Raw genomic sequence first — 25,410 nt, forward strand, 5'->3', positions numbered from 1 at the left:
GTCTAAAATGTAAACAAGCTCTTTGCTGTTGCACATACTATACACTGTAAATTCTGAAAGTTTTTTGCTGTGATTGTTTGTTTTGGTGTACATAAATGTATGAATTATATGGACTCATATCATTTGGTTATTTGGTGTCCTTTTGGATTCTGCAAGTGTCCTTTTTTTGGAAAGACACCTAAATTTACCTTGAAAAAAGCTGAAAAATACAGTTTTTTGAGAATCACACTTCAATCTGATGGTTTACTTTGCTGGATATAGGCAATGATAGCAAAATGAAATGTTAAACCAGATAAATTGTGTATGCTTAATTTCACGATAAGTGTGTGATTAATCGCGATTAAAAATTTTAATCTATTGACAGCCCTAATATATATATATATATATATATATATATATAAATGATCACTTACCCCATGCCCATTGCAACGGGCGATGCAGTTTTCTAACTCAGTGAAAGAGGCATTTTGACATCGCCGATCTTTGCACACCTGAAGGCAAGTAAAAATAGAATACATTGACCCTTCAATGCAAAACATAAAATACATGCTTTTATTAACACATTAAGTGGAGACACATGCCCACTTAATAGTATAGATTTTGTTTAATAAATTGCTTAAAAAAAAAAAAACTTGCCTTCCCCTCTCCACACTTGGTGCCTGTCATGACCAGTCCAGGGTCTGGAAGATCGCCCTGCCCATCCTGGGTGCTGTAAACAAAGGTGCCTCTGCACTTTACCTCAATGCCGTCTGTATGGATGGTGGTGTCTATGGACACAGCATTGGTGCCCTTTGGTTTCTTGGCAGCACTGTGGCACTGTATCTTACCGCATTTGGCATCTCTGTTGGGAGATGTGATATGAGAGACTAGGTATCTTTGCTCACAGCCATTTCAGCATAAATTCAGCCATGGGAAATTAGATAATAGTACGATTAAAAAAAAAAAAATCTGATCTTAAAATCATATTTGTTATGTTATGAGAATGATGAATAATAAAAAAAGTCTAACTTTGGACAAGTTTGTAAAAGTTCATAACTGCTGAGTCTGCAGTGCTGTAAACTACAGTATATAAATTAGTTCTCTTTCTTTTCAATAGATTAGTTTGTTCTTTTTAATGTATTATCTTGTTCTTTTTAATGTATAGGTGGAGTCACAAGAGAAATAAGTGTGCTGTAACAATTTAAAGAAGTCTAAGCCCAAATTACTATTTACAGAAATTGCATATTTTGCTTCACATCAGGTCAGCAAGTTCTTTGACAGAAACCATATATTGCTTACATGGCTGGTCGAAGTACTGAAATAGCACTTTACCTTTTCTCACACTTCATGTAGTTGCCATGACTGTCCTTGCCGCAGTTTCCAAAGGCGTTCCCCGCAGCGTTCACATCCTGAAAACAGGCGTCATGTGCCGGCTGCGCACCTGGACAAATTTACTTATTCAGTTAAACCAACGTTACCTCGGAGAAATGTCAATTACAGTCAGGGACTCAAACAGACCCATAGTGTGAACATGGGTCTGCTGGCTTCATGCCACTAGCTAATATTTGATTTGTGATAATATTATTAAATTGAAGATGAAGTATTAGTTTTCAAGTGACCAAAAGTTTTTTATGATACATTCCACCATGTACCATGTACAAATAATCCAATAATTTAAAAAAAAATCTAATCCAATAAAACAGTAACTGCTCAATTAAAATTTTAATATGATAATATCTGTTAAACGCAGTGAACATCAAACATGTCAACACCCCTTCGCCCAACAAATGACAAACTACGTCTGCTGTGATGTGTGTCTGTTTGACAGCCAAAGAGCCTGACTGGACATGAGCCCAGAACGCACTGGAGGTGTACAGCCAAATGCCATGAGCTCTCACTAATCAACACCAAGCAGTATTTGATCACTGGTGCTAACTAAACACTGAAAGGGTCAATTGGACATCAAAAACTTTAACAACAAAGGTTGTTTTAGGTAATTAAAAGCACTATAATATAGTTTTTTTTTTTTTTTTTTTAAGATTCTGTGCTAAATAGAAAGTTAAAAACTTAGAAGTCTTTTGTAACATTTCAAATGTTTTTACTGTCACTTTTGATCAAATTAGCGGATCCTTGCTGCATAAAAGAAAAAAGACGTTCACTGACCCCAAACATTTAAACAGTAGTGTATGGACAATATTTCCAGGTCTTCATACCCAAATCTAACAACGTTAATTTGGACCGATTTATCCCTTGAAAACATGATGCTGCAAATTTCCTTGCAAACTAAAGGCACAGTCAGACAGCATCTTACCGTAACCCCACAGCTGCAGGCATTGCTGTTCATGGGTCAGACACATGCCATTATAACAGTAGGCATGACCACGCTGACATGATGACCCGTCTAGGAGGTAAACGTTAGAGGGGCAGTAGGGCGAACCTCCCGTGCAGTATTCCGGCAGATCACAGGCACCGGCTGGTCCGCGGCACATGGTGCCGGCCTGCTTCAGCTGTGGGCAGAGGGCATGATAAAAAGACTGGAGGACTTTGATGAAAGAAAAAGACAGCAGGTGGTGGGCAAACTACAGAGAAAAAGTGGATATGAAACTGGCAGCTGGCACTTCTCAAGAATGAGGAAACACAGTCAAGGCCTAAATCCTTCACTAGAAACTATTCTGAGTAAAAGATAAAATAAATAAATATGTTTCTGACCCTGGTAGGTCTATACCTTGCTTCCTTAGAACAATTGACGTTTTCTCTAAGTTTTCAGGTTATAGGGTGAATTGGTCTAAATCAGAAGCTCTTGCACTGACTGCATTTTGCCCTGTCGCAGCTTTTCATCCTGGCACATTTCAATGACCTAAATCAGGCATTAGATATTTAGGTATTTTATTTTCCCCAAATCTGAATGATTTAGTGAAAACTAATTTTGACCACTTAATGGAAAAAGATTTCCTGCAATATGGATAGATGGGTTCCACTTCATATGTCAATGGCTGGAAAAGTCAATGTAATTAAAATGAGGATGCATTCAAATAAGTTAGAGACCTGTTGAGAAAGGTGGACTAGGCCTGCCTAATGTTTTGTTTTATTATTATGCTTTCAATCTTAGGCCTGTTTACACCTGGTATAAAGATGTGTTTTAGTTGATTGAATCACAAGTAGACGATGGAGACACATGCCCGTTTACACCTGGTGTTTTAATCCGTCTCTTTTGTCCACTTTATACCACTTCTGTGCTGATTTCTTTGAGAGGAGGGTCTATGGGTGGGTAAATGTATAGGCTTTTTCAGATCTTTCGATCTAATGGAAGAAATAAGTTCACGCGAATTACATATGAACGTGCACGGATACGACGGAAAAACACACAGAGAGCAGCAGCTTTCGTTTCTGCTCTGATAGCCCCAAGACCATGCCGAATGTGGTGAGTGTGTGTTAGAAATCAGGAATGGTGAGAGAACATTGTGCTTGGTGCATTTTTCATCTTCAAACCAAACTTCGATCTTCAGCCGACAAAGTATAATTCCCGTCTGGCTAGCGCGTTTCCCATAATGTTTATGCATTAAGTCCGTAGGTGGAGAGTAGGCGGTCTTTTGTGGTTGGTTGAACACATTCGACCACATGAATGTGTTTTCAACCTTAGACACCTGGCTCATTGGTCACTTCCTCCTGAGCAAGCTCCATTAAACTGGTTGGCTAGATGAAAAAACATCCTATTATTTCTCACTTGCATGAAGTATGGTTAAAGATTTCCCATCTGCGTAGCTTTGACCCTTACTTAAATCCTTGTTTAAATATATGGTTGAACGCTAAATTGTGTATTAATAAAACCCCCCTTTTTATGGAAAGAATATATGAATAAGCATGTTGTTATATTAAGCGACCTTTAAAAAAATTGTAGGTTCTAGTACACAGCTTCCTGAGTAAGCATACGCTCATTGTGTGGTAATTTCGGTATATGGTAAGAGGCGTGAAGCATCGGTGTACTACTCCTGGTTGATTCAATATCTTACAGATGGAGCTTTATTAGCTTTCAAGAAAATATGGGAAAGAGATCTGAACCTAACATTAGACAACAAGGCATGGCATAGAGTTTTAAAGAATGTCAAAATGGCATCTAGTCATGCAAGAGTACACATTATACGGTTTAAGATGCACCGTTTTTACTGGACTCCTTCCTGATTGTTTAGACTTGGGTTAAAAGATATACCATATTACAGGAGATGTAAGGCTGAAGATGGAGATTTAGCTCATGCTCTTTTGTTCCCTTTCGAATGGGAACTCGCACTGCGTCCCTTTGAGGATGGGGAATGCCTCCGCCATAACCGATGTCTGAAGCATGAGTCTAAACATGACAATGAACTTGACATTGGCTGGCAACAGCCTATGACGTCACTACAGGTGAGTCCGTGATTATAAAAGATTACTGCCTTTACTATGCAGCATTGTGTCCTCTCCCTATAGAGAGTTGTTTTATAGAGGCCTCTGCTTCTCCGAGCTCTGCCTGGATAGCAATATTCAAGTTGTTAGGCACTCTGTGAGCCTCCTTAGTAAGCTGTCCTGGGTGTCTGACATAGTTAGGCCTCCTCTCACTTTAGAGAGTCGTCATGCTGAAGCCTCCATCCTCAGTGTTCGATCAGGCAATAGTGTGAGTCTTTAGGCTCTCTGTAAGCCTCTCTCTTAGCCACTGTCTGTGTTTGGAAGCTGAGGCCTCTGCCTTCTATGAGCTCCGTTGGGATAGCATTCCGAGTGTAGGCTCTCTGTGAGCCTCCTTGGAACCTGTCCCGAGTGTTGAGCGTTGTTAGGCCTCCTCTCTTTTAAGAGTCGCTATATTTAGGCCTCCGCCTCTGGAGCTCAAACAGGTAGTACTGCCAAGTTGTTGCCTATTGCATCTACAGAGGAGTGTTGTTAGGCTTCCTCTTGCTGGAGAGTTTAGGCTGAGGCCTCCACTCCTCAGAGCTCCGCTTGGGGCAGCAGTATCAAGTTCTTAGGCGTTCTGCGCGCCTCCTTGGGAGCTATTCTTTGTGTGGGACATGGCAGGCCTTCTCTGGTTTGAGATCTTCAGTTGAGGCCTCCGTCCTCAGAGTTTGACTGGGTAGTAGTGAGTTGTTAGGCTCCCTTGAGCCTCCTTAGCTACTGCTGTATTTTGAGCGCTGCTAGGCCCTCTCTAACTAAGAATTGAAGTCCTCCATTCATCCAGAGCTCCGCTTGAATAGTAATTACAAATTGTTAGGCTCTTTTCAGCCTCCTTGGAAGCTGCCCTGAGCCGTAGAATTTAGTTAGGCCCCCTCTTGTTTCAGAGTCATCTTGCTGAGGCCTCCATTCTTAGAGCTAAGTTAGGCGGTGGCATTGAATTGCAAGCTCTCTCTATGAGCCCCCTTGGTGCCCTTAGGTGGTCTGGGATGTAGTGCTGAGGCCTCTGTCCTCTAGTCAGCTAGGTCCAAGTTGTTAGGTTCTCTTGAGTCTTCTTGGTTACTTCTTGTAAATGGAGTATCATTAGGCTCCCCTGAGCTCCGCATGCAATTAGTACAGGCATAGCACACAGTGCCGAGACCTTCGTCCCTAGAGCTCAGGCAGGTAGTACGCCAGGTTGTTAGGCTCTCTGTGAGCCTCCTTGGCTACTAGGGTTGGACCGATAGACTGACAGACATCACAAAGTTGAGCCAATGTCAAGTTCATTGTCGGTATTATTAATATTTGAAAATACAACTGTTCAATGTTAGTTCATGTTAGCTCAGGTCCATTAAATCAAAACATATACAACTTTCGATTTCTAATAATGTTTCAGTAAATGTTGAAATTAACATTAAGTTTATTAAAAGTTTTAAAAGTATTTTTCATTGTTAACTGTAGTTAACTAATATTAAGTGATAGAACCGTATTGCATAATGTCACTAAATAAATAAATAAATAAATAAATAATACATTTTTATTAATATAAATATAAATGTATTGATATAAAATTGAATAGGACATTAGTAAAATATCTATTATAATATAATAAAAATATATTGCTTCCCAAAATGTAATTTCTTCAGAATATACAGCTAATTTGCTATGGTGTCAATGGAGAAAGATGCTTTTTGTGGCCAGGTGGTGGTTACGACATCCACCAGCAGGTGTTAACAGGGCCAGGCTAACCCGCTAAGCCTTGACCACTTGTATAAAACATATTAAGTGAAAGTCAGACCAGAGATGGAGTGAGAGAGGAAAGCAGTGGGAGAGAAATAAATAAATCAATAAATAAAAAGATAAATAAACAGAAATAGTTAGGCACCTTGCAGTCCTCACAGCAGACCCCGTGGGCACACTGTGCATCCACCTTCAAAGTGCAATTGCTGGGGTGGCAGCAATCATTGGTGCACTCCTGTGGGAGATAGAAAACACACACACACACACATTTGTTTTTGTGAATTGTGGGGACATTCCATAGGCATAATGGTTTTTATACTGTACAAACTGTATTTTCAATCCCCTACACTACCCCTAAACCTACCCATCACAGAAAACTGTGCACATTTTTACTTTCTCAAAAAAACTCATTCTGTATGATTTATGAGCCTTTTGAAAAATGGGGACATGGGGTAATGTCCTCCCCCATAAGTCACCCTCTCCTTGTAATACCTATGTCATACCCATGTCATTATACAAATTTGTGTCCTGATATGTCCTGAGATATATATATATATATATATATATACACACACACACACAGAGCCTGCATGCATGCTACGATTAAAGTGCGTAAAGGAATAAATCGAGAAGAGAAATTGCACAGGATGTCAGCTGCATATAAAAATGTTTGACATGTATGACACTGATATATACAGCATGGAGGCGTCTGACGGCCAATAATTATACTGTACAGCTGAAAATGAATAGAGGACGGGGAGGAAGTGTGTGTGAGGTGTTTTTAGGGTGTTCAATGAGGAGGAAATGGTCACAACACACATACGCTCTGACACACACACAGTCTCTTTCGGTCTCATATAAGCACACACATCAACCTCTATTCTGCTTGATACAGTTTCAGAGCATCAAGTGCAACTGACAGCTATGATTATAACACTAGAAATAAACAAATGGTGTGATTCAGTGACTATAATGAAAAAGGACATGCATACATGACAGGACTGCACTGTCAAATCTATTTTAGCGTATTCATGGAAGTAGAGAGGGCCGACAGATTATGGTTTGGATTAAAAGGTTAGAACAAAGGTGTATGATAACACCTCTCAGTTTAATGCCTCAAACTAGCTTTTCTGTGGGGTGATCTCTGAGATATTGTTACAATGAATGTGGTATTGGCAGCAGGTAAAATCCAGAACAGTAGCCCAGGTGTTTATGTGTTGACTAGGAGTTACAGACGCTACCTCAGTCTACCTACACCAGATGGCAAATCATCCAGCCATTATATGCGCACTGACAGCTTGTCAAACACGGCTTTGCAACAAGGTGGGATTCTCTTCTTTCTCTCACTCTCTACATGATGAACGCGATTTCACCAAGTACAACATGTTCCTGGATCAACATCTTTGTTGTTTCTGGGAAAAACATTCCAATCAACCAATCAGATTTGAGAGCCAAGTTTAGAGATTATCAAAATCACAGTGACCCTCTCTACATGTCAATCCTGGTTTTGTTTTGTTTTGTTAGGACTCTTATGTTGAAATGTGTTCTCAGTTACCATTGCTTCTAGGCTTATTCCTGTGATTAGTTTCCTTTTTTCTGTGTTGTTTTTAGTTCCCATAGTTACTGTCATTGAACACACCTGCAGTTAATTATCCCTTATTTCTCTATGTATTTAAGCCGGTGTTTTCAGTTTGTGTTTTGCTTGTCATTGAATGGATGCTTGTATCATGTTTGTTTCCTGGATGTTCCTGTTTTCCTGTGTGGACTCTCCATTGTGTTCTGGTTTGGATTATCAGTGTCTGGTTTGGATTATCAGTGTTGTCTTTTCTCTGTTAAAGTTGTGCGTGCATTTGGATTCTCTGTCTACCTTGTCTATCCGTTACACTACAAATGACATGCGATCAAACATAAAAACTTCAACGCTTTCATCGGTCACTCTTTGTTATGGAACAATTTTTTCACTGTAGTTTTGATAACATTTAAGTGTCAACCTTCCATTTGGTAAAATAAAACTTTTTGCTGGTTAGGCAAAGCTTGTCAATATATCAAGCATTCCATGAATAAATAATACATGCATAAAAATGAGACATAATCAATGGTAACCCATATTAACTATCAAATTTTGATTTATTACATGTATTTCATACCCTATACTGTTCTCTGAAAAATGACTAATTCATGATTGGTCTGATTCAATATTCTCTAAATCAATAAGTAATTCCATTCAATAATTCATTTAGGCACAAATCACCTCTGGTTCTCCACAGTCACACTCCTCCCCTTCCTCTACAAAGCCGTTTCCACACTTCTTGCCCCCAACCAGATCCTTCATGTTGGGCATGTTGAACAGGCACATTCCTCCACCCTTCTGGAAGTAGTTGTCCAAGTCTTTTTTGCTACAGCGACTGAAAACCTTTGGAAATGGGTGCCTGCAGACCATATTAGACAAGGATATGTATCATTTTTTCTGCATTCAAATGGTTGAAAACAAAAGTTGCACTAATGAAAATAAGCAGGAAAAATTACAAAGTATTAGTTAAACAACAGTCAGCCATAGACACTGAGGTGGATTTAGTTCACCAGTATGGGTCTATAATGAATCAAGTAACAGGATTATAATGAAAGATTTTGATTTAAAGTGGAGAGATAAGTACTTTTTCAACTTTTTATGCCTTGGACTAGCAAAAACTTTCCTCCTCTCTTAGTGATCTCCTCCTATCTTTTGTCTTACCTTTCCTCTACTGCAGGGTCAAAAGAACCAGGGGGCCCTGTGCTTAACTCGCTTCAGCCCAATCAAGCTTCAAACCAATTCATTCTACTGAAACTACTATCCTTGCCATAAGTGTTGTGCTTATGTCAGCCACTTTTGATCTCATGCTAGCAGCTGTTTTTTTATCCAGGAAAAAGTTCTTTCAGGCTCTTCTCTGGTTTATGTCTTACTTAACTCTTACCCAGTTAGCTGGAAACTGCTGCACCCTCAATACTGGGGTTCCACAAGGCTCAGTGCTTGGGCCCCCTGCTGTTCTTCATTTATACTAGATCTCTCAGAACATTTCTCCAATTGCATGGCACCACTGGTGTGCTGACAACATCTTGCTCCCCCCTTCTGTCTCTAAATCCGTGTTCTCAGAATGAATCTCAGCATGCCTCTTTGATATGCATCTATCTTCTAGAGAATTTTGATATAGTCTTTATCACAAATTTGCTCCTAAGACTATCATGCAATGCCATCATAGATGAATGGTAGTGTACATCAGACGGTCAGTGAATGGCCTGTAGGCATGAAACCTGAAGTGGAGACTAATATTGCTTGACTCATCCTTAGAGACTCATCATTAGCAACTACGTATGTACTTGTACAATAGTATCTTGTCTATGTATTAGTTCAGTAGTGACATGATTAGAAGTAAAAATTATTTGCAAGTGCTCCAGAGTTCTTTGTGTAATTAGCATGTTTTCTGTAATTACAGTACAGTGATTTGTGCTCTGCATTGTAGGTCATTTATAAAAGGAAGCATCTGCTAAAGGCATCAATGTAATGCAAATGTAGAAGAATTTCAGTCTTTACCCTGTAGCTGCCGCCATTACACATCCACCCTGCTCAGCAGTAGCTTCCACGCAACAGCCCTCATGGTCATGGCTCATGCCAAAGTTATGGCCGATCTCATGTGCCATGGTGGCAGCTGCCCCAATGGGCAATTCAGAATGGTCCTGGAAGAAAAGATCATTTCATCTACCAGCCATAACAAACATCACAATAAATGAAATAGCAGTTCGAGCACTGCTTTAAGAGTATGTCTAAAATTCAATATAGAGGATTAGAGTATTTGCCATTCTCACTGCCAGGTGATAGATTAATTGTATTTTATGCTTTAAATTGGACATAAAGGCTATTTGTAGCCCACAGGCTTTTATCGTTGCTGTGCCAAAGTAGGTAAATGGCAGTTGAAGCCCAGAGGACATCTCTGATCTCCAAAGGCATCTTTGTTATGTTACAATGATGCCATAAATTGTAAAGAATGTTGTTTTTTTACCTGCAGGTGGTAATTTAAGTACCTTGGCTAGGGCAAACACAATGGCCTTTCTTTTATCTCCATACAGTGACACAAACATAAATGCACACACACTTATACATATTTCTAGAAAAAGCAGGCACAAACAGATGTCTCTGCAAAGGGTATGTAGTGTTGATTTTTACAGACAGCACTGATAATATCTCCACCATAACAAAAATGGTGAAATCTGACATGCAGTTGTATTACAAATGATTTCTCCTTATGGATTTTCTATATCCTAAATTTCAGGAGCCCGTTTAAGATAAGGGATGCTTTCTCAAATCCTAGTCATGGACAAGACCACACATGAATTTCAACAGCGAGTCTATATTCACACACTGTAAAAATGTTTTTTTTTTTTTTTTTTCCCTTCTTTTTTCCCCCTACATTAAAAAAAAAAATGTTATTGGAAAAAACTGTTAATTGGTTTAAAACATCTGGACTACTATTGTAACCTCTGTTCCCTGATGGTTGTTTCCTGATGTGTTGAGTACTGACACCGGGGTTCGCATTTGGGAGCCACTCCCCAGACATACAGGTATAAAGGGAGGTGGCTTGCATCTACTCATTCAGGTTTGTGCTGAGGAGCCGAAAGTTTCCCGGCCATTTCAGCAGGTATTTTGGCATTGTGGCAGGAGGGACACAATATCTCATTCTCTCCATCAGGGAATGGAGGGAACAATAGTAACCAAGACGTTCAGTCTCAGTCACTTCGACAGTGTGTCGATGTACTGACAGTAGAGGTCTCTATGGAAAGTGGTACAACAATCTGAACCAAGGTTACAAGGTTTTGGGGGTGCAGATATCAGTGAGCTACTGCATGCCAGGTAACAAGTGTACTTGCAATGTTGTAACCTTCCCAACACCCCACACAAGCAACGCTGTCCCCCACGAGGGGGTGGTAAGGACCGTACTTAAAGTGGGAATAGGTCGCATCAGCTGTCTCTTACAGCTGTGCAGACGGAAATTAGCAATGGGGAAATGCTCCTTTCTCTGTGCAGAGGCCACATCCTGCCTGAAGGGAGGTTATCATATGGAGAATACATCACATAGACTTGCCAACCGGGAAGTACCACAAATGGAAAGAAGTATCTGAGGTAAGTCCTCCCTGAAAAGGGAGCAGCTCTACAAACACAGGGATTGGCGGCAGAACAGGAAGACAGGTTTACCATCAGGGAAGCTGTATTGTAGAAAATCACATGGGATTGCCAAAAGGGAAACACTACATTTGGAGCACCTAGCCCTACACCAGCTGATCTGAAAGGGCATACTTCACAAGTACTGGGCCTGGCATCAAATTCTTCCGCCGAACTCATGTGAACAAAAAAGCGCATGTTATAACCTCAGAGAGGGGAACGGTGCTGTGCAAGCGGAATACCTGTTCATACCTAATAACACACAGGATGAAACTGGCTCAACCCAGAGATAAAATCTCATGAAGGTACTGGGTGTAGCCCAGCCTGGTGCTCTAAAGATATCTGTTAGCAAGGCACCGATTACTAGAGCCCAGAAGGATGCAACACTTCTTGTGGAGTGTGCTCACATTGCTAAGGAGCCTGGCATGCCTTGATTCTGGTATGGAAAGGCAATGGCATCCACAGTCCAGTGGGTCATCCTCTGTTTGGAGACAGCCTTCCCCTTCTGCTGTCCCCCAAAACAGACAAAGAGCTGCTTGAGTGCCTAAAGCTCTCTGTGCAGTCCAAGTAAACACACAGGGTATGTACTGGACACAGCAACGACAAGGCTGGGTCTGCCTCAAACTGAGATAGCGCTTGCCCTTGGTCCCTAAAAGAGGTAGTGGGGACTTTGGCCAAGTAGCCCAAAGTTTTCAAGACTGGCACGTTTCGCTGACAGAGAATGCCTGCAGGTTATCAAACCTGAACGAGTAGCGACAGATCAGTGCGATAGACGTGCAATGTGTGCTGCTGCATCAAGCCCATCTCAGGACTCAAGTCTAAAACCAGTGCTTACGAGGTCTCCTATGCATCGACCTGAATAGAGTAACCATCAACAGGGGCGCCATTTGCCCCTGGAGCCTTTGAAATTGTTTTAGTGGGACTGCATTTTTCTGTCTGAATAGGTCCTGGCAGTTCAGCACAGACTGGGGGCATTCTGCCATGAGAACTCCACACAGAGAAAAGAGATTCTCTGCACTGGGGAGAGCTTGCTCTTTTCCCAGTTGACCTGAAGCCCCAATCGGCTGAGGTGTCTGAGCACCAGGTCCCTGTGCACACACAATGAATCTCAAGAGTGAGCTATAATCAGCCAGTGGTTGAGATAGTCGTTGTCCAAACTGTGCCTGAGAGGCACCAAGGAATAAGTTTTTCCACATACTTGTGGTGGGTGCTTTGAGGTCAGATGTTGCCACATAGGAAGCATTGCGTCCTGATCCGGTGGTCGTAATGCGTTGAGACACATTAAGAGACATGTTGAGACTACCTTGCTCCAAAGGTCTGCAATAGTATGGTCTGCGACGGTTGAGGAAGCTCTTTTTTGTGTCCTCATAACGACTGCATTTCCTCAACTGCGGGTGCAAGTGCAAGGAAGCAATAGGCTCGCTTCCGCAAAACTTATGCTGCCAGTGGTGGATGTACGGCCGTCGCGAGAGCCAGATGCATCGACTTTGATGCCTGTGAGGAAAACTTTGAAGCCTGTTTTGGTTTCTCAGTGCTATTTGGAGAACAGGTCGACTCCACTGGGGAAGGACCTTAGCAGTGGGCAAACGAGGTGTTGTGGGACCTAGGCGGCATTAAAAAGATACCTTCCTTGAATTTGTGATCTCTTCGAGCACCTCTGGGAAGAAAGGAACCGGAGCGTATTGTGGCTGTGTGCGGCGCTCCGAGCCCAGAAAATCATCTAACCATGAACACTCGGGTCAGGAGGAATCCACTCAAGCCCAATGTTTGTGGTAGCCCGGGCAAGCACAGCTGCCTAACTCATCCACGAGCGTGCTGAGGAATGGAAAGTCCGTAAGGGCTCACCCGCTGGAAATGCTTCCATTGGTACCCTCAGATCACCCTCAGCGCTTGCCGCCGAGGCCTTGAGCATAGTAGCTGAAATTAGGGGAGCAACCGAGATGACTTTCTGCTTAGAAAAGTTCCCATGGCCATGTTCTTACAATGAGTGCATGTACCATCCACAAAACCTGCTTAGCATGGACATGGCCTAAACTGCAGCAGTGATTGTGGCCGTCTGATGAAGCCGTCTGGTTTCGACCACATCCAGAGGCAATTACCAGGCAGTTCAGCACAGACTGGAGGCATTCTGCTATGAGACGCCCTGACATAGTGACTGAGTCCAACCAGCAATGTACATTTTAGTGTTTTGTGTTACATTTTCTGTTATATTTCGTAAATGTTCATTGTATTACTTTAGTGTCATGTGTGTTACTTTACTGGCCTTGTTTTATGGACTTATAAAAAACTCTGATTCATCATGTGGCTTTTTATTTTACCACCTTTATTATTACAGTGGTATCAGTACATTTTAAGGTACAAAGCAGATACTGGTACTTCAAGTGCACTGGCATATAAACATTATGTAACTTAATAAAATATATGGTTATAAGTATATGTAAGAACTTGTCATTTGTAAATTGAATGTGTCTTCCTTCTGGTGTCATCTGCTTTCACTTAGTTTCAGCTGTACAAAACAGCTCATTATGCTGCTTGAAATTGCAAATAGGTGTTCTTATCATTAATGTATTGTCCTAATTATAAACATACTTGTTTTGTAGTGCAAATAGTTTTGCTGTTTACTGCACTTTGTTATTCTTCTAGCTATTTACCTATTTTGGTGTCTGTCAGGAGTTAATAGGCAAAGAAACACATGAGACAGGAGTAGCAAACTTCCTACATCATCTTTACTCTTTCACTTCCGTTCTCTCCCACTCGTTACGTCATTACACAACACTTCAAAATATTAGTCAACAATACAACGTTACTAATAAGCACAGCATTTTCCCCTTTTTTAAAGAACAATAATACATCAGAGTTGCATCAACAATGCAGACACATCCATACATCAGATTTAAGTAACATAGTCCTTTAACCAACTAGGCTTCCAAACATCATGTTTAGGCCTAGCGGTATGAGTGTGTGTGTAGTAAGCAGCGTTCTCAGCCAGAGTTGTACCCACCCAAAATCTTTTGGCAACCGTGAGGGGATTAGTAAACTTTATGTGTCCCTTATGAGCATACAAGTGATTCCGTACCCTCACTTTACCCCCCTCCTGGAAACAAGGAGCGTACTTTTTATTTTGTGTTGCAGCCGCGTAACCCTTTGGCGAACAGTTGTGGGTCATTTGGCAGTTGGTGGGTGCACAGGATCAGATGGCAAAATAGACAGCCTTGTGTGCATTTGCCTGCCATAGAGGAGCTGAAAGGGTGAAGTACCAGTTGTAGCATGTGGTGTGTCACGGTGCACCTGCAAGAAGTTACCACAGGTTTGCGTGGCTTATGATGCTGGATGCCCATTTGGACAGTGTGTTTGAGCACTTGTTTGAATCTCTCTACAGCACCATTAGCTGCCAGCACCATTAGCATCATTAGTAGACAGAAGAACAATGGTGACGAATATTCCTTACTTCCAGAAAAGCAGAGAAAGCAGCAGATGTAAACTGAACACCATTATCTGCAACTATACTCAATGTATTTCCATGGCGGCTGAAGACTGATGACAGAAACTAAACCACAGTAAAGGAGACCTTTGGCCATTTCCTGTAAAAGTCACTTGATGTTATAGCAAACCTGCAGTCGGATGCAGCAGTGTCAAATGGCCCAACTAAATCCACAGCCACTTTCTGCCATGGTCCATCTGGCAGCGGCCCCAACTAGAGAGGAGCAGGATGTGACACTTTTGTCACTGAGCTGACACACATGGCAGGAACATACAGCATCATGAACCTGAGCATCCATCCCTGGCCACCAAAAGAAATCATGAAGGTGTTGTTTGGTTCTCACCTCTCCCTGATGTTCTTCGTGCACTATTGAGACTAGCACAGATCGAAGAAAAGCAGGAGCAATCAGCCGTGAGCCTCGGAAGACAAAGTTGTCTTTAAAAGACAGCTCCAGTCACAGTTTATAGTACGGCAACAACTTTACATCCAGGCCCTTGGGTGAAGCAGGCCAACCATTAGAAATCATTGTATGAAGTTTGGTTAGAGCAGGACAAGAAGCACATGCAGCATCAACATCAGCTGCAGACAGAGAATTACAGGCAGCAGATAGAAAAGCAACAAACTCCTCATCAGCATCATCAACAGAAGCTGGAGCAACAGCATTATCTGCAGGAGAAGCAGTTAAGGCCAAACGTGATCGATAATCAGCAGCATTTTAAATTGCCAATACACGTGATTCATCAGGAAGAAGACCCTCCACTGAAACAGTACGACCCAAGAAAAGCAGGTTAGTTTGCCAGAAGCGACGCTTGTCTTTATTAAGCTACAAGCCAGCGGCTTCTAGTTGTTGTAAGACCGCTTGAAGGTGTGGTGTTAGCTTTTGGCTAACATAGTAGGCTTTCAATGCATCCTCTGCATCATTATACAACGTACCCGTGTTAAGCAATGAGTAGAAAATCCGCTGTCCCTCTGTACTGAGACAGTGAAGCAGTACAGCTCTCCGTCTTTTGTCTGGCCAAGCATCCCATTGCTTTAATAACTAGTAAGTAATTTTCAAAAATCCACAGCCATGTGCTGCAAGGCATAGCAGGCTCACCGGGGCAAGGCAGGAAAAACTTGGGAAAGGCATGTTAGCAACTGCCATCTTTGTGACCAACGATAGCGAATGCCTAATCCTTGTCACCAATTTGTGGTATCTATCAGGAGTTAATAAGCAAACACACACACAAGACAGAAGTAGCGAACTTCCTCCATCTTCTTTACTCTTTCACTTCCATTCTCTCCCACACGTTACGTTATTACACAACACTTCAAAATAACTTCAACAATACAATGTTACACATGAACACAACACCTTTAGAGGCCAATGAATCTGTCTCGCACATTCACAGAAATTGTTTACTTTCGTGTTGCAAAATAAGGTGAATAAGTTGTAAATAAAATATTCAGGCACCAATATGTCACCCGTAATACCTAAAACATAGTGACCATATTTTTACAGTGAATTTCTGGCATCCACAGCTGCCGCTTTTATCCTAATTTTTTATTGGATATTTTATTTTACAAAAAAATAAAAAATAAAAAATAAAAAAATAGAGTAATTAATAACACAGGCAAATGAAGCCAATCCATTTCTCTAACACTAGTAATGCCTGTAACCACAGAGACAGATAACCACAGATAAAGACATTACATTTCAATATTTGTAATGTGCTTTTTTGACAATGTGACATTTCATTTTTACTGTTTGGCATTTGCAGTGCTTTCATCCTCTCAGATACTGCATGTGGTCAAAAATCATCACATAGTTACTTATAGAAACTATATTATAGAATATCATCATAGAAACTATGCTGTTGTGTGAACATAGTAGGTCAGCCCTTAATGCTCCAGATTCTTAAAATGTAAAATGCAACCAGAAAAAGAAAAGGTTTTCGTGTACTTCATTGATCTCAGTAGGACTAAGCAGGCTCTATTGATGTAATATAGAATGACCGTGTGTAATATCCTGAAGAAACGCTTCACCCCACATTAGTATTCTGCAAAGTGCTTCTCTCCCGCCACACAAAGTAATAGAGCCAATAAGAAGCTAATCAGGTGTGTGGGAGCTATTGATCATTTTATCAGATCCCCGCATGAACCATACACAAAAACACAATCTATACACACACTGTTTACAGCCTGTTCCAGATGCAAGCATGCGCGCTTTCTTACCACGTTGATGCCGCCTGAGTTCTCATGACTGCACATGCCCTCCAGCGGAGCCATGCCAATGGTGGTGCCCTTGAAAACCACACCACTGCAGGGAAAACAATACATAATTTCAGCTATGATATCAATAAAAATGTATGAGCCATTCTTTGAACATTAGCCAAACACACACACACACACATAAAACCTTAAAGGAAAAAATGTATGATTTACTTTCTTTCTTTAGCAGAACACAAAGGTAGATATTTTGAAGAATGTTGGCAACCAAACACTTGTTGACCAATGACTTCCATTGTAAATTAAAATAATAATAATAGTAATAATACATATCTTTTTTGTTCCACAGAAGAAAGAAAGTCATACAGGTTTGGAACGTAACAGAATTTTCATTTTTGGGTGAACTATCCCTTTAATAATGTACAATAATATCAAGCAAACTTATAAGTAAATATGTTTTTAAAAACGTAATTAAGAATAAGTTACAGGACAGTCTTGTTTTAAATATGTGCATAGGTTGGTGTGTATTGTGACTAACGTGAGTAGTTGGGCATTGTCATGTTTCTTGCGGGATTTGAGTTTCTGTCTCCACTGAAGGAAGGACCAAAGAGTCGAATTTGGTTCCTCATTGATGATGCACTGGTCATGTTCTGTCCAAACCTCTAGGCCGATCAAAGGTACACGAATGTTCAAGTCTCTGTAGAACTGATCAGACCAAAACAAACAATTTGGGACACGGTAAAGGGATTTATTCAGTTAAATATAATTATAATACAGACATCTATGAATCTTGCATTCAGAAAACAAATATGCAGTCTAAACAGTCAACAGAACCGTTGAACCAAAGAAATGCACCAGGCTTGACATACCTTATCTACATAATTAGCAATTTCCATTATCCTCAGTTTAGTTTGGTCAAGGTCCTTGTTTTGCTTTCTGTACTGTAGAGACAAGAAGAAACGGCAGGAGGAAAATTGATCGAGACGAACATACAAATGCATGAGAAAATGCAAAAACCTGTTACAGAGAAATTTGATTAACTAAATCCAGCTGTAATGAAATCTTACATAACCTCCTGCCTCTTTTGGCTTTTGGTGAATATTATACAGATTCAATGTAAATGTATGAAAAAACTCAATCAGAAAACTCAACAGATTGTAACATTGAAAGATTGTCTGCATGCCCCTCATGAAAATAAGAACTAAAAATGTAACTATTAAATTCACTGATAACTTCTTGATAACTTCTTATACACGTAAGATATCAGCAAAGGGAGTGAAAGAAAAGCGAGTGAGTGCGAGAGAGCGAAAAGGCACTTCCGAAACTCTATATTTAAGCAACAATTGCTCAGTGACCACATTTGAATGAGAAAATAACACTAGGCTTAAAGCACCGCTTCTAAAGCAGAGTTTATATAACTCGGCCTATTTGAAGCTCTGAAGCCTTAATTCCTGTGGTGAACTTTGCTATGTGGAAGTGTCTAATTAGCAGTACTGAGCGTGACACAGGCATCATCAGCTTACCAGTGTGTTGTCAGCTACTATATACAGTTCCATGTACTTTGTAGTACCCCAGGCATTTCGTCTAACCTAGGGATGAGGATAAATACAGAAACAAACAAACGACAAGCAGAAAGAAATGTTAATTGCTGGAGGACAGGATTTATGGATTTGTTTCTCTAGTCTCTGCCGCTTGTTTTTTTTAATGCATACAATAAATGTATGAAACAATTTGACAAGTGAGGAAGTGACAATTGCATTAAATCACATATATTCAATTTATTATAAAATAAGTATTCATTTAAAGGGTTAGTTCACCCAAAAATGAAAATTCTGTCATAAATTACTCACCCTCATGTCGTTCCACACCCGTAAGACCTTCGTTCATCCTCGGAACACAAATTAAGATATTTTTGATAACATTTGACGGCTCAGTGAGGCCTGCATTGGCAGCAAGATAATTAACACTTTCAGATGCCCAGAAAGCTAAGACATATTTAAAACAGTTCATGTGACTACAGTGGCTCAACCTTAATGTTATGAAGCGACGAGAATACTTTTTGTGTGGCAGAAAACAAAATAACGACTTTATTCAACAATATCTAGTGATGGATGATGTGAAAACACTGCCAAACTGCCAAAGTCACGTGATTTCAGTAAACGAGGCTTCGTTATGTCATAAGTGTTTGAAATTTCAATGGTTCACCACTGGTGGGCGTGACTTTGGCAGTTTGATACACGCTCTGAACCACTGATTCGAAACAAAAGATTCATAAAGCTTCGTAGCTTCATGAAGCAGTGTTTTGAAATCGCCCATCACTAGATATTGTTATTTTGGTTTTTTTTGCTGCACAAAAAGTATTCTCGTTGCTTCATAACATTAAGGTTGAACCACTGTAGTCACATGAACTGTTGTAAATGTGTCTTTAGTAGCATTCTGGGCATCTGAATGTGTTAATTATCTTGCTGGCAATGCAGGCCTCACTGAGCCATCGGATTTTATCAAAAATATCTTAATTTGTGTTCCGAAGATGCATGAAGGACTTACAGGTTTGGAACGACATGATGGTGAGTAATAAATGACAGAATTTTCATTTTTGGGTGAACTAACCCTTCAAATGCTAGTTGCCATGTGTGCCCACAAAAGACTGTATGCAACAATATTGTAGCAATGTGCTTATTTTTCACTGCTTGCCGTCACTGCTGTTCTTCACGTTCATTTTTATTTGCATTTTAATTGATGGGTCTAATTCACTCAAAAGACTGCTTTGGCATAGTAATCACAAAAGTGTTCAGTCATCTCAAAGTGACAGCTAGCACTACAGTAACCAAGCAGTAAATAAAATGTGAATTAAACAGTAAAATAAGGGGAAGAACAGAATGGCATATAAGTCATCTTCCTTGGCAACCAAAAGAAAATAAAAACGTTAAGTTAATAAATGTTCACAAGCAATACAAATCAAAGCACTGCATGCCAAAATGAGTCTCGTCAGGAACTCGTTTGCATGCCTATTAATGGGAAACGCAAGGAATTTAATTCAAGTTCAGATTTCTTTAGTCATTTTGAGCTCCCCTTAATTATATATCAGACAAAAATATTACAGAAAATAACTATTTAATAATAATAATACGGTCCTCCTTATGTACAAATGCCGTATGTAGATGTAACTTTGAATGTTTTTTATTATGTAAGGAATGTCATGGACTCAATTAAATTGCTTTTATTTTGGAGGAAACATTGCAAACTACAAAGAGCCAAGGAGAAACCAAGTGGTCCATCGTCATTTATTCTAGAAGTCAGATTCCAAGGCAAAAATGTGTCAATATGAAGCTGTAAACATGGGATCTGTGACATTTAAAGACTAAAAGCCAAACATGGACTGTACTACAGTATACATTAACCTCAAAGTTCAGGAACTTTGTAATACAATAGTACCAGGGATACATCATCATTGAGGAGCAAGCACATTAGTCCACACTGTTTATTAATTTATGGACCCTCTAATTCTCATTTGTAAACAGCAGGCCAGTTAGAAGTCTTCACTGCTCGGCTTTAATGAGAAAGCAATTGCAAGCAGAACAATAGCAGTAGGAGGGCTCCCAACTCCTGCTAATGAACCTCAAGAGTTTTATAATAAGCCCACATTATGCACTTCATCAGTCTGAACACTTAACCTGGGCTTAAGATGGCTTTATTTCTGTACTGTAATGAGCCAAAACACTTCTTTTTTTTTTCCACAGCGCATTTTGGGAACAAATGCATGACCTGAAAATGGGTGGAATTGCAGACCCACAATGCATCACAACAGCTTTGCGTCAGATCACAATGTTCTCTCCTGTGAGTGGCCTTCATTTAATAGTTATCTGGTCATTATAGAATGGAGGGAACAGAGAAATTGTCTCTGACTTTAGTCACAATCTACTCATAAGATCATAAATAGAAACTTTACATTCTGAATAATGATGGTAATAACTCTGTTATTATTTCCCTAATGACCATAATGCTTAGACGCTAGTGAGAGCTGCTTTACAAAATGAGACTTTTGTCACCTGGGGAAAGGATTGATTAAATAGACTTTTTGCATGACATCTGTTTTAATGAAATATACTCTGTGAATATCAACATTTACATATATAATATGATGACAAGGAAGACACTCATAGATCAAAATGATTTCATTTCTGACTGACCCTTTGATGCAAAGGTTTAAGATGATCACTGAACAAGCTCAGGTGTCCAGTTTGATGGCTGTGTCCACATGTGCCGGTTTTGATTGACAGGTCTTTAGTGCGATAGAAGGTGTGGTGGAGAATCTCCTGGCCTCTGATTGGCTCCAGGTAGTATGTATCATTTGAGTTCAAGACAATCAGACCTCTGCAGAAGGAAATTGGAGCAATTTCAGTTTAAATGTTCTCTTGTTGAAGTTGTGTCAAAAACAATGAGAGATTAAGGAGAAGAGACCTCTGTATTACAACAGCTTTAAAATGGATATTTCACACCAAAAGTCATCATTTACTCACCCTCATGTGGTTCCAAACATGTATGACATTATTTCTTTTGTGGACATAGAAGATATTTAAACAACACTGGAACCCAATGACTTTCATTATATGGACCAAAAAATGCTGAGACATTTTTTAAATATCTTCTTTTATATTCCACAGAATACAGAAAGTGGAATAAGATGAGGGAGAGTAAATGATGATAGAATTTTCATTTTTGGGTGAACTAACCCTGTAACCCTGTAAGATTTTGCCTTTATCAATACCATTTAAGAATGCCAGTAACAATGAGTACCTATGAGTTAATTACCATTTGATCTCTCTCTTCTCACAAACACATATAGACACACAGAGTGGAATTTTAATTACTCTTGATCCTCCTTCTGGCCTCAGTACAGTTAACGGCAGTAACTAACTAATCAGAGGGGCCGCTGAAACTCTGCTGGATTTAAGGTCTCCCAGAGCACCTTTACAGCACTGCTCTAAATTTGATTTCTGTAAAAAGTTACCTCTAAAGAAAAGATTGGTATGCTTGAAAAATGTAAAAATAAAACTCACAGAGTGTCATTTCAATTTTCTGTGTTCTTGAGTGCCTACTATGTGTCCTCAATATGCATTTTTGTCAAGTCTGCACTGATGTGGGTTCCACAGTGGACTACTATTCAGCAGTCTCTGCAAGACTCGGGGCTGAATTTGGGACAGGTTTGGGGTCAGTAAGATTTTTTTAAATGCATACCTCAGGTCTTTATCGACCAGAGACATCATTCACTACCCTGCCTCTCATACATTTTTTAAAGTTAGACATTAACCTTCTTAGTATTCCTCAATCTATTAATTATGAACAACATTACAAGAAAAAAATGATAAAAGAATGGCTGCTTTCTAATTTATTTTTTGTAAAAGTGTATAGTGACCCGAGGTATAGTGTAGTATTTTTTTTTTCTGTGCAACAATAACTGAATCTCTGATGACTCAGTAAGTGCAAATCACCTTTATTCTTCAAGGAGGTAATGTCTGATACACAATAATGATGTGATAGAAGAAATAGAATACACAAGTATTATCAGCAAACCTTGAAATGACGATTTACTGCAGAGAAAGTACTATACGCAATCAAATATTAGTATCACTGTCACATGATGGTGGATCTGGTGAAGAAGCTGTCAGTGAAATTAATACTTTTATTCAGCAAGGATGTATTAAAGTGATCAAATGTAACAGTAAAAACATTTATGTTACAAAAGATTTCATTTCTGCACAACATTTTTCACAACACGTTGATAATAATAAGACATTTTACTTGAGCACCAATTCAGTAAAAAAAAAAAAAAGGCAAAATCTTAAAATTCAGTTTTGCCATCGCAGGAATAAATTACATTTTATAATATATTAAAATAGAAAACAGTTATTTGCATTAATATTGCATTAAATACAGCCTTGGTGAGCAGAAGAGACTTCTTTCAAAAACTTAAAAAATTGCATCACCCCCAAAATTTTGAACGGTAATGTATTTACCAATAAAACAACAGCTTTCATCACCAGAAGTGCATTACTGGCAGAAGTACTAATGTATGCTAATATAAACAGGATGTTTCAAAAGTTTTACTCAATGTAAATAGATAAAATAAACTACTGTTCCCTAGTAATTCCAGTGTTGAATTTGTTTTAATTTGCTTTATTATTAATTTGTTTTATTCTTGTTTACAAAGAGATTTATGGTTATTGGAAATGTATTTTGTCTTGAGATTGTTCACAACTGGTCCAAACCCATTTAGTCGCAAAACCATTTGTTTACGCCCCAGGGCATCCAACTATTATCTTCAAAATGAGGATCGTCATTTTCCCCAAGATGACAAGCAGAAATGACTCAGGGTATGGCTTTATAATGGTTCCTGACACCAAAACTGTAGGCAAATTTGGCAGTGATTTGATTTGCCTTGGCATAAACGTAATGATATTCATGGAATAATAAATAATAAAATAAATATTTAATAATAAAAATAAAACAATCAATTACATCACTGTCAAATTTTAAAATGGACCGTTGACTCTATTAACTGCAGACTATGGCACACATCAGCACATGACCTCCAATGAGCTGAGCGTAAAAAAAAAACGCAAGAGTCGCATTGACAAAACATGCAGTGCTAATTACGTTTGCTCTTGCAAAATCTTTCAACAGCTGTTCAATGACTTGATCTTTCTTCATAAGATATTCAAGACCTTTGGCAATATCTAGAGATAGACTCTCCAGGGCTTTGCTCTTAATAACACTGTTGTTGTTATTTCATATACTGTAACTGGCTCATTGACTAAATATATATTACAACAAACTCTCTGTGTATCAGAGGAGTGACTGCTCTTATAGAGTCTGTGCACTCAATGATCAGGAATGAAAGCAAACACACTTTAGGGAATGCTGATTCATCCCACAACTATCTTGACTACTGCTCTCTGGTTTCACACAGTAAACTGCAGCTTCATTTTTCATCTAGCCACATTTCAACCAAGTATGTAGCCAAAAATATCTTTGGTAATTCAAATTATTTAAACAATCTACATGTTACTGCTGTCTTTGTCAAAGCCCACCAGTACAATAAATGTGTATAGTAAAATGAAAATAACCCTTTATTTAGTACCATGACAAGACCTTGGCACCTGGTTTGTGAAACTTTTCAAATAGTCGCTTGTGTATCTTTCAAAGACTGAGAGGTTTGGTTTGTATCTCTAGGCATTAGGTTAAAATTGAACTCGAACAGACCAGGGCAGATGTAGTTTCAAGGCTGCTTTTGAATGTTGTTTATATGTAGAGAGGAGGCTTTCAGTGCTGAATGAGAACTGAGCACAACAAACTATTGACATTCTGGTAGGGCCACAGCATTAGTCATCAGTGCTTATTATATTCAATAACCTGGTCAAAACATTTCCTCTCTTAACAAATGAAGCACACAGAATTGGGCTGCATATGCTAAATTAAAGATGACCAACTTCTTGAAAGCACAAATGAAGGGTAACAACTAGATTTTCTCGCTCTCTATGGAATATTTTGCACTTTTATACTCCCGTGCAAATCCACAAACATAGACACTTGCTCCCAAAGGTCTCATTCACACTACTAACAAACAAACAAACAAATAAAAAATGGTCATACAATATAATGCTTGGAGGATGCTTGTCCAGTCAAGCAGTGTGCATGCTTATCACACTAAGCCTTGTGGAATTTTAGCCTTCCTGAGACATGTGACCGAATGAATTGAATGTATTGTGTTTGTGGTGCACCAAGAGAATCCAATTATGCGAGACATGACATACCTCATTCCCAAACATGTGCTCAGAGCGACCCAAGAGTCGGCATGACCCCTGACCCTCCCGTGATAGAAGCAATGATCCTGAAGATGGAAGGAGAGAAAGAGATTACTAGAGGGAGGACAGAGAAACACCAATATAAAAGGCAGCAGTTTGCTCAACAGACAGGCTGCGGAGTTAATGTTGTTCATAAAATGGACAAAACCGAGTTAATGGAACATCTATCTAATTAGTGGTAAAAAGACTACATCTGTAAATCACAATTACATTTGTTACATTTTTGGCTTTCAGGTTTATTGGACTTAATTAGTCTGCCTCTTTTCAATTGCAGCACCGAAAAACTTCCCTCAGGAGTTTGCAGCTAACATTTGGAAAAGAATCGCTCCATTTACCTGTACTGAAACTGATCCAAACTATGTATAAGTGATATTCTTTCAGCTATTCAAAAGGCTTATATGAACGGTCAGACCGTGAAATTAGTTCATTTATTTGAACAGACAGGAAGCAAAAGAGGGATGGTTAAGCACGACAGACACACAAATCAACAGTCTCTGAAGATGACGTTTGACAATCCCTGTGTCCAAATATACCTACCTCCTTACTACATAGTATGT

The 25,410-nt window shown here is 39.5% G+C and overlaps 1 protein-coding gene across 2 annotated transcripts in view; it reads right to left on the bottom strand.

Annotated features, from left to right (window-relative positions):
- adam19a (ADAM metallopeptidase domain 19a) overlaps positions 1-25,410 on the bottom strand; it is a 100,240-nt gene that overhangs the window by 15,347 nt on the left and 59,483 nt on the right. For both annotated transcript variants that reach the window (XM_051899395.1, XM_051899396.1), the window contains exons 5-17: positions 24,803-24,879; positions 21,179-21,362; positions 18,512-18,577; positions 17,858-17,929; positions 17,527-17,693; positions 16,995-17,079; positions 9,677-9,819; positions 8,360-8,537; positions 6,254-6,343; positions 2,291-2,486; positions 1,312-1,420; positions 637-841; positions 414-491 (exon numbers count right to left, since the gene is read on the bottom strand). In XM_051899395.1, coding sequence (XP_051755355.1) covers positions 414-491; positions 637-841; positions 1,312-1,420; positions 2,291-2,486; positions 6,254-6,343; positions 8,360-8,537; positions 9,677-9,819; positions 16,995-17,079; positions 17,527-17,693; positions 17,858-17,929; positions 18,512-18,577; positions 21,179-21,362; positions 24,803-24,879 — 1,650 coding nt within the window. The remainder of the gene's footprint in view (positions 1-413; positions 492-636; positions 842-1,311; positions 1,421-2,290; positions 2,487-6,253; positions 6,344-8,359; positions 8,538-9,676; positions 9,820-16,994; positions 17,080-17,526; positions 17,694-17,857; positions 17,930-18,511; positions 18,578-21,178; positions 21,363-24,802; positions 24,880-25,410) is intronic.

Source organism: Ctenopharyngodon idella, chromosome 7, assembly GCF_019924925.1.
Source record: "Ctenopharyngodon idella isolate HZGC_01 chromosome 7, HZGC01, whole genome shotgun sequence".
In the NCBI taxonomy this organism is placed as follows: domain Eukaryota; kingdom Metazoa; phylum Chordata; class Actinopteri; order Cypriniformes; family Xenocyprididae; genus Ctenopharyngodon; species Ctenopharyngodon idella.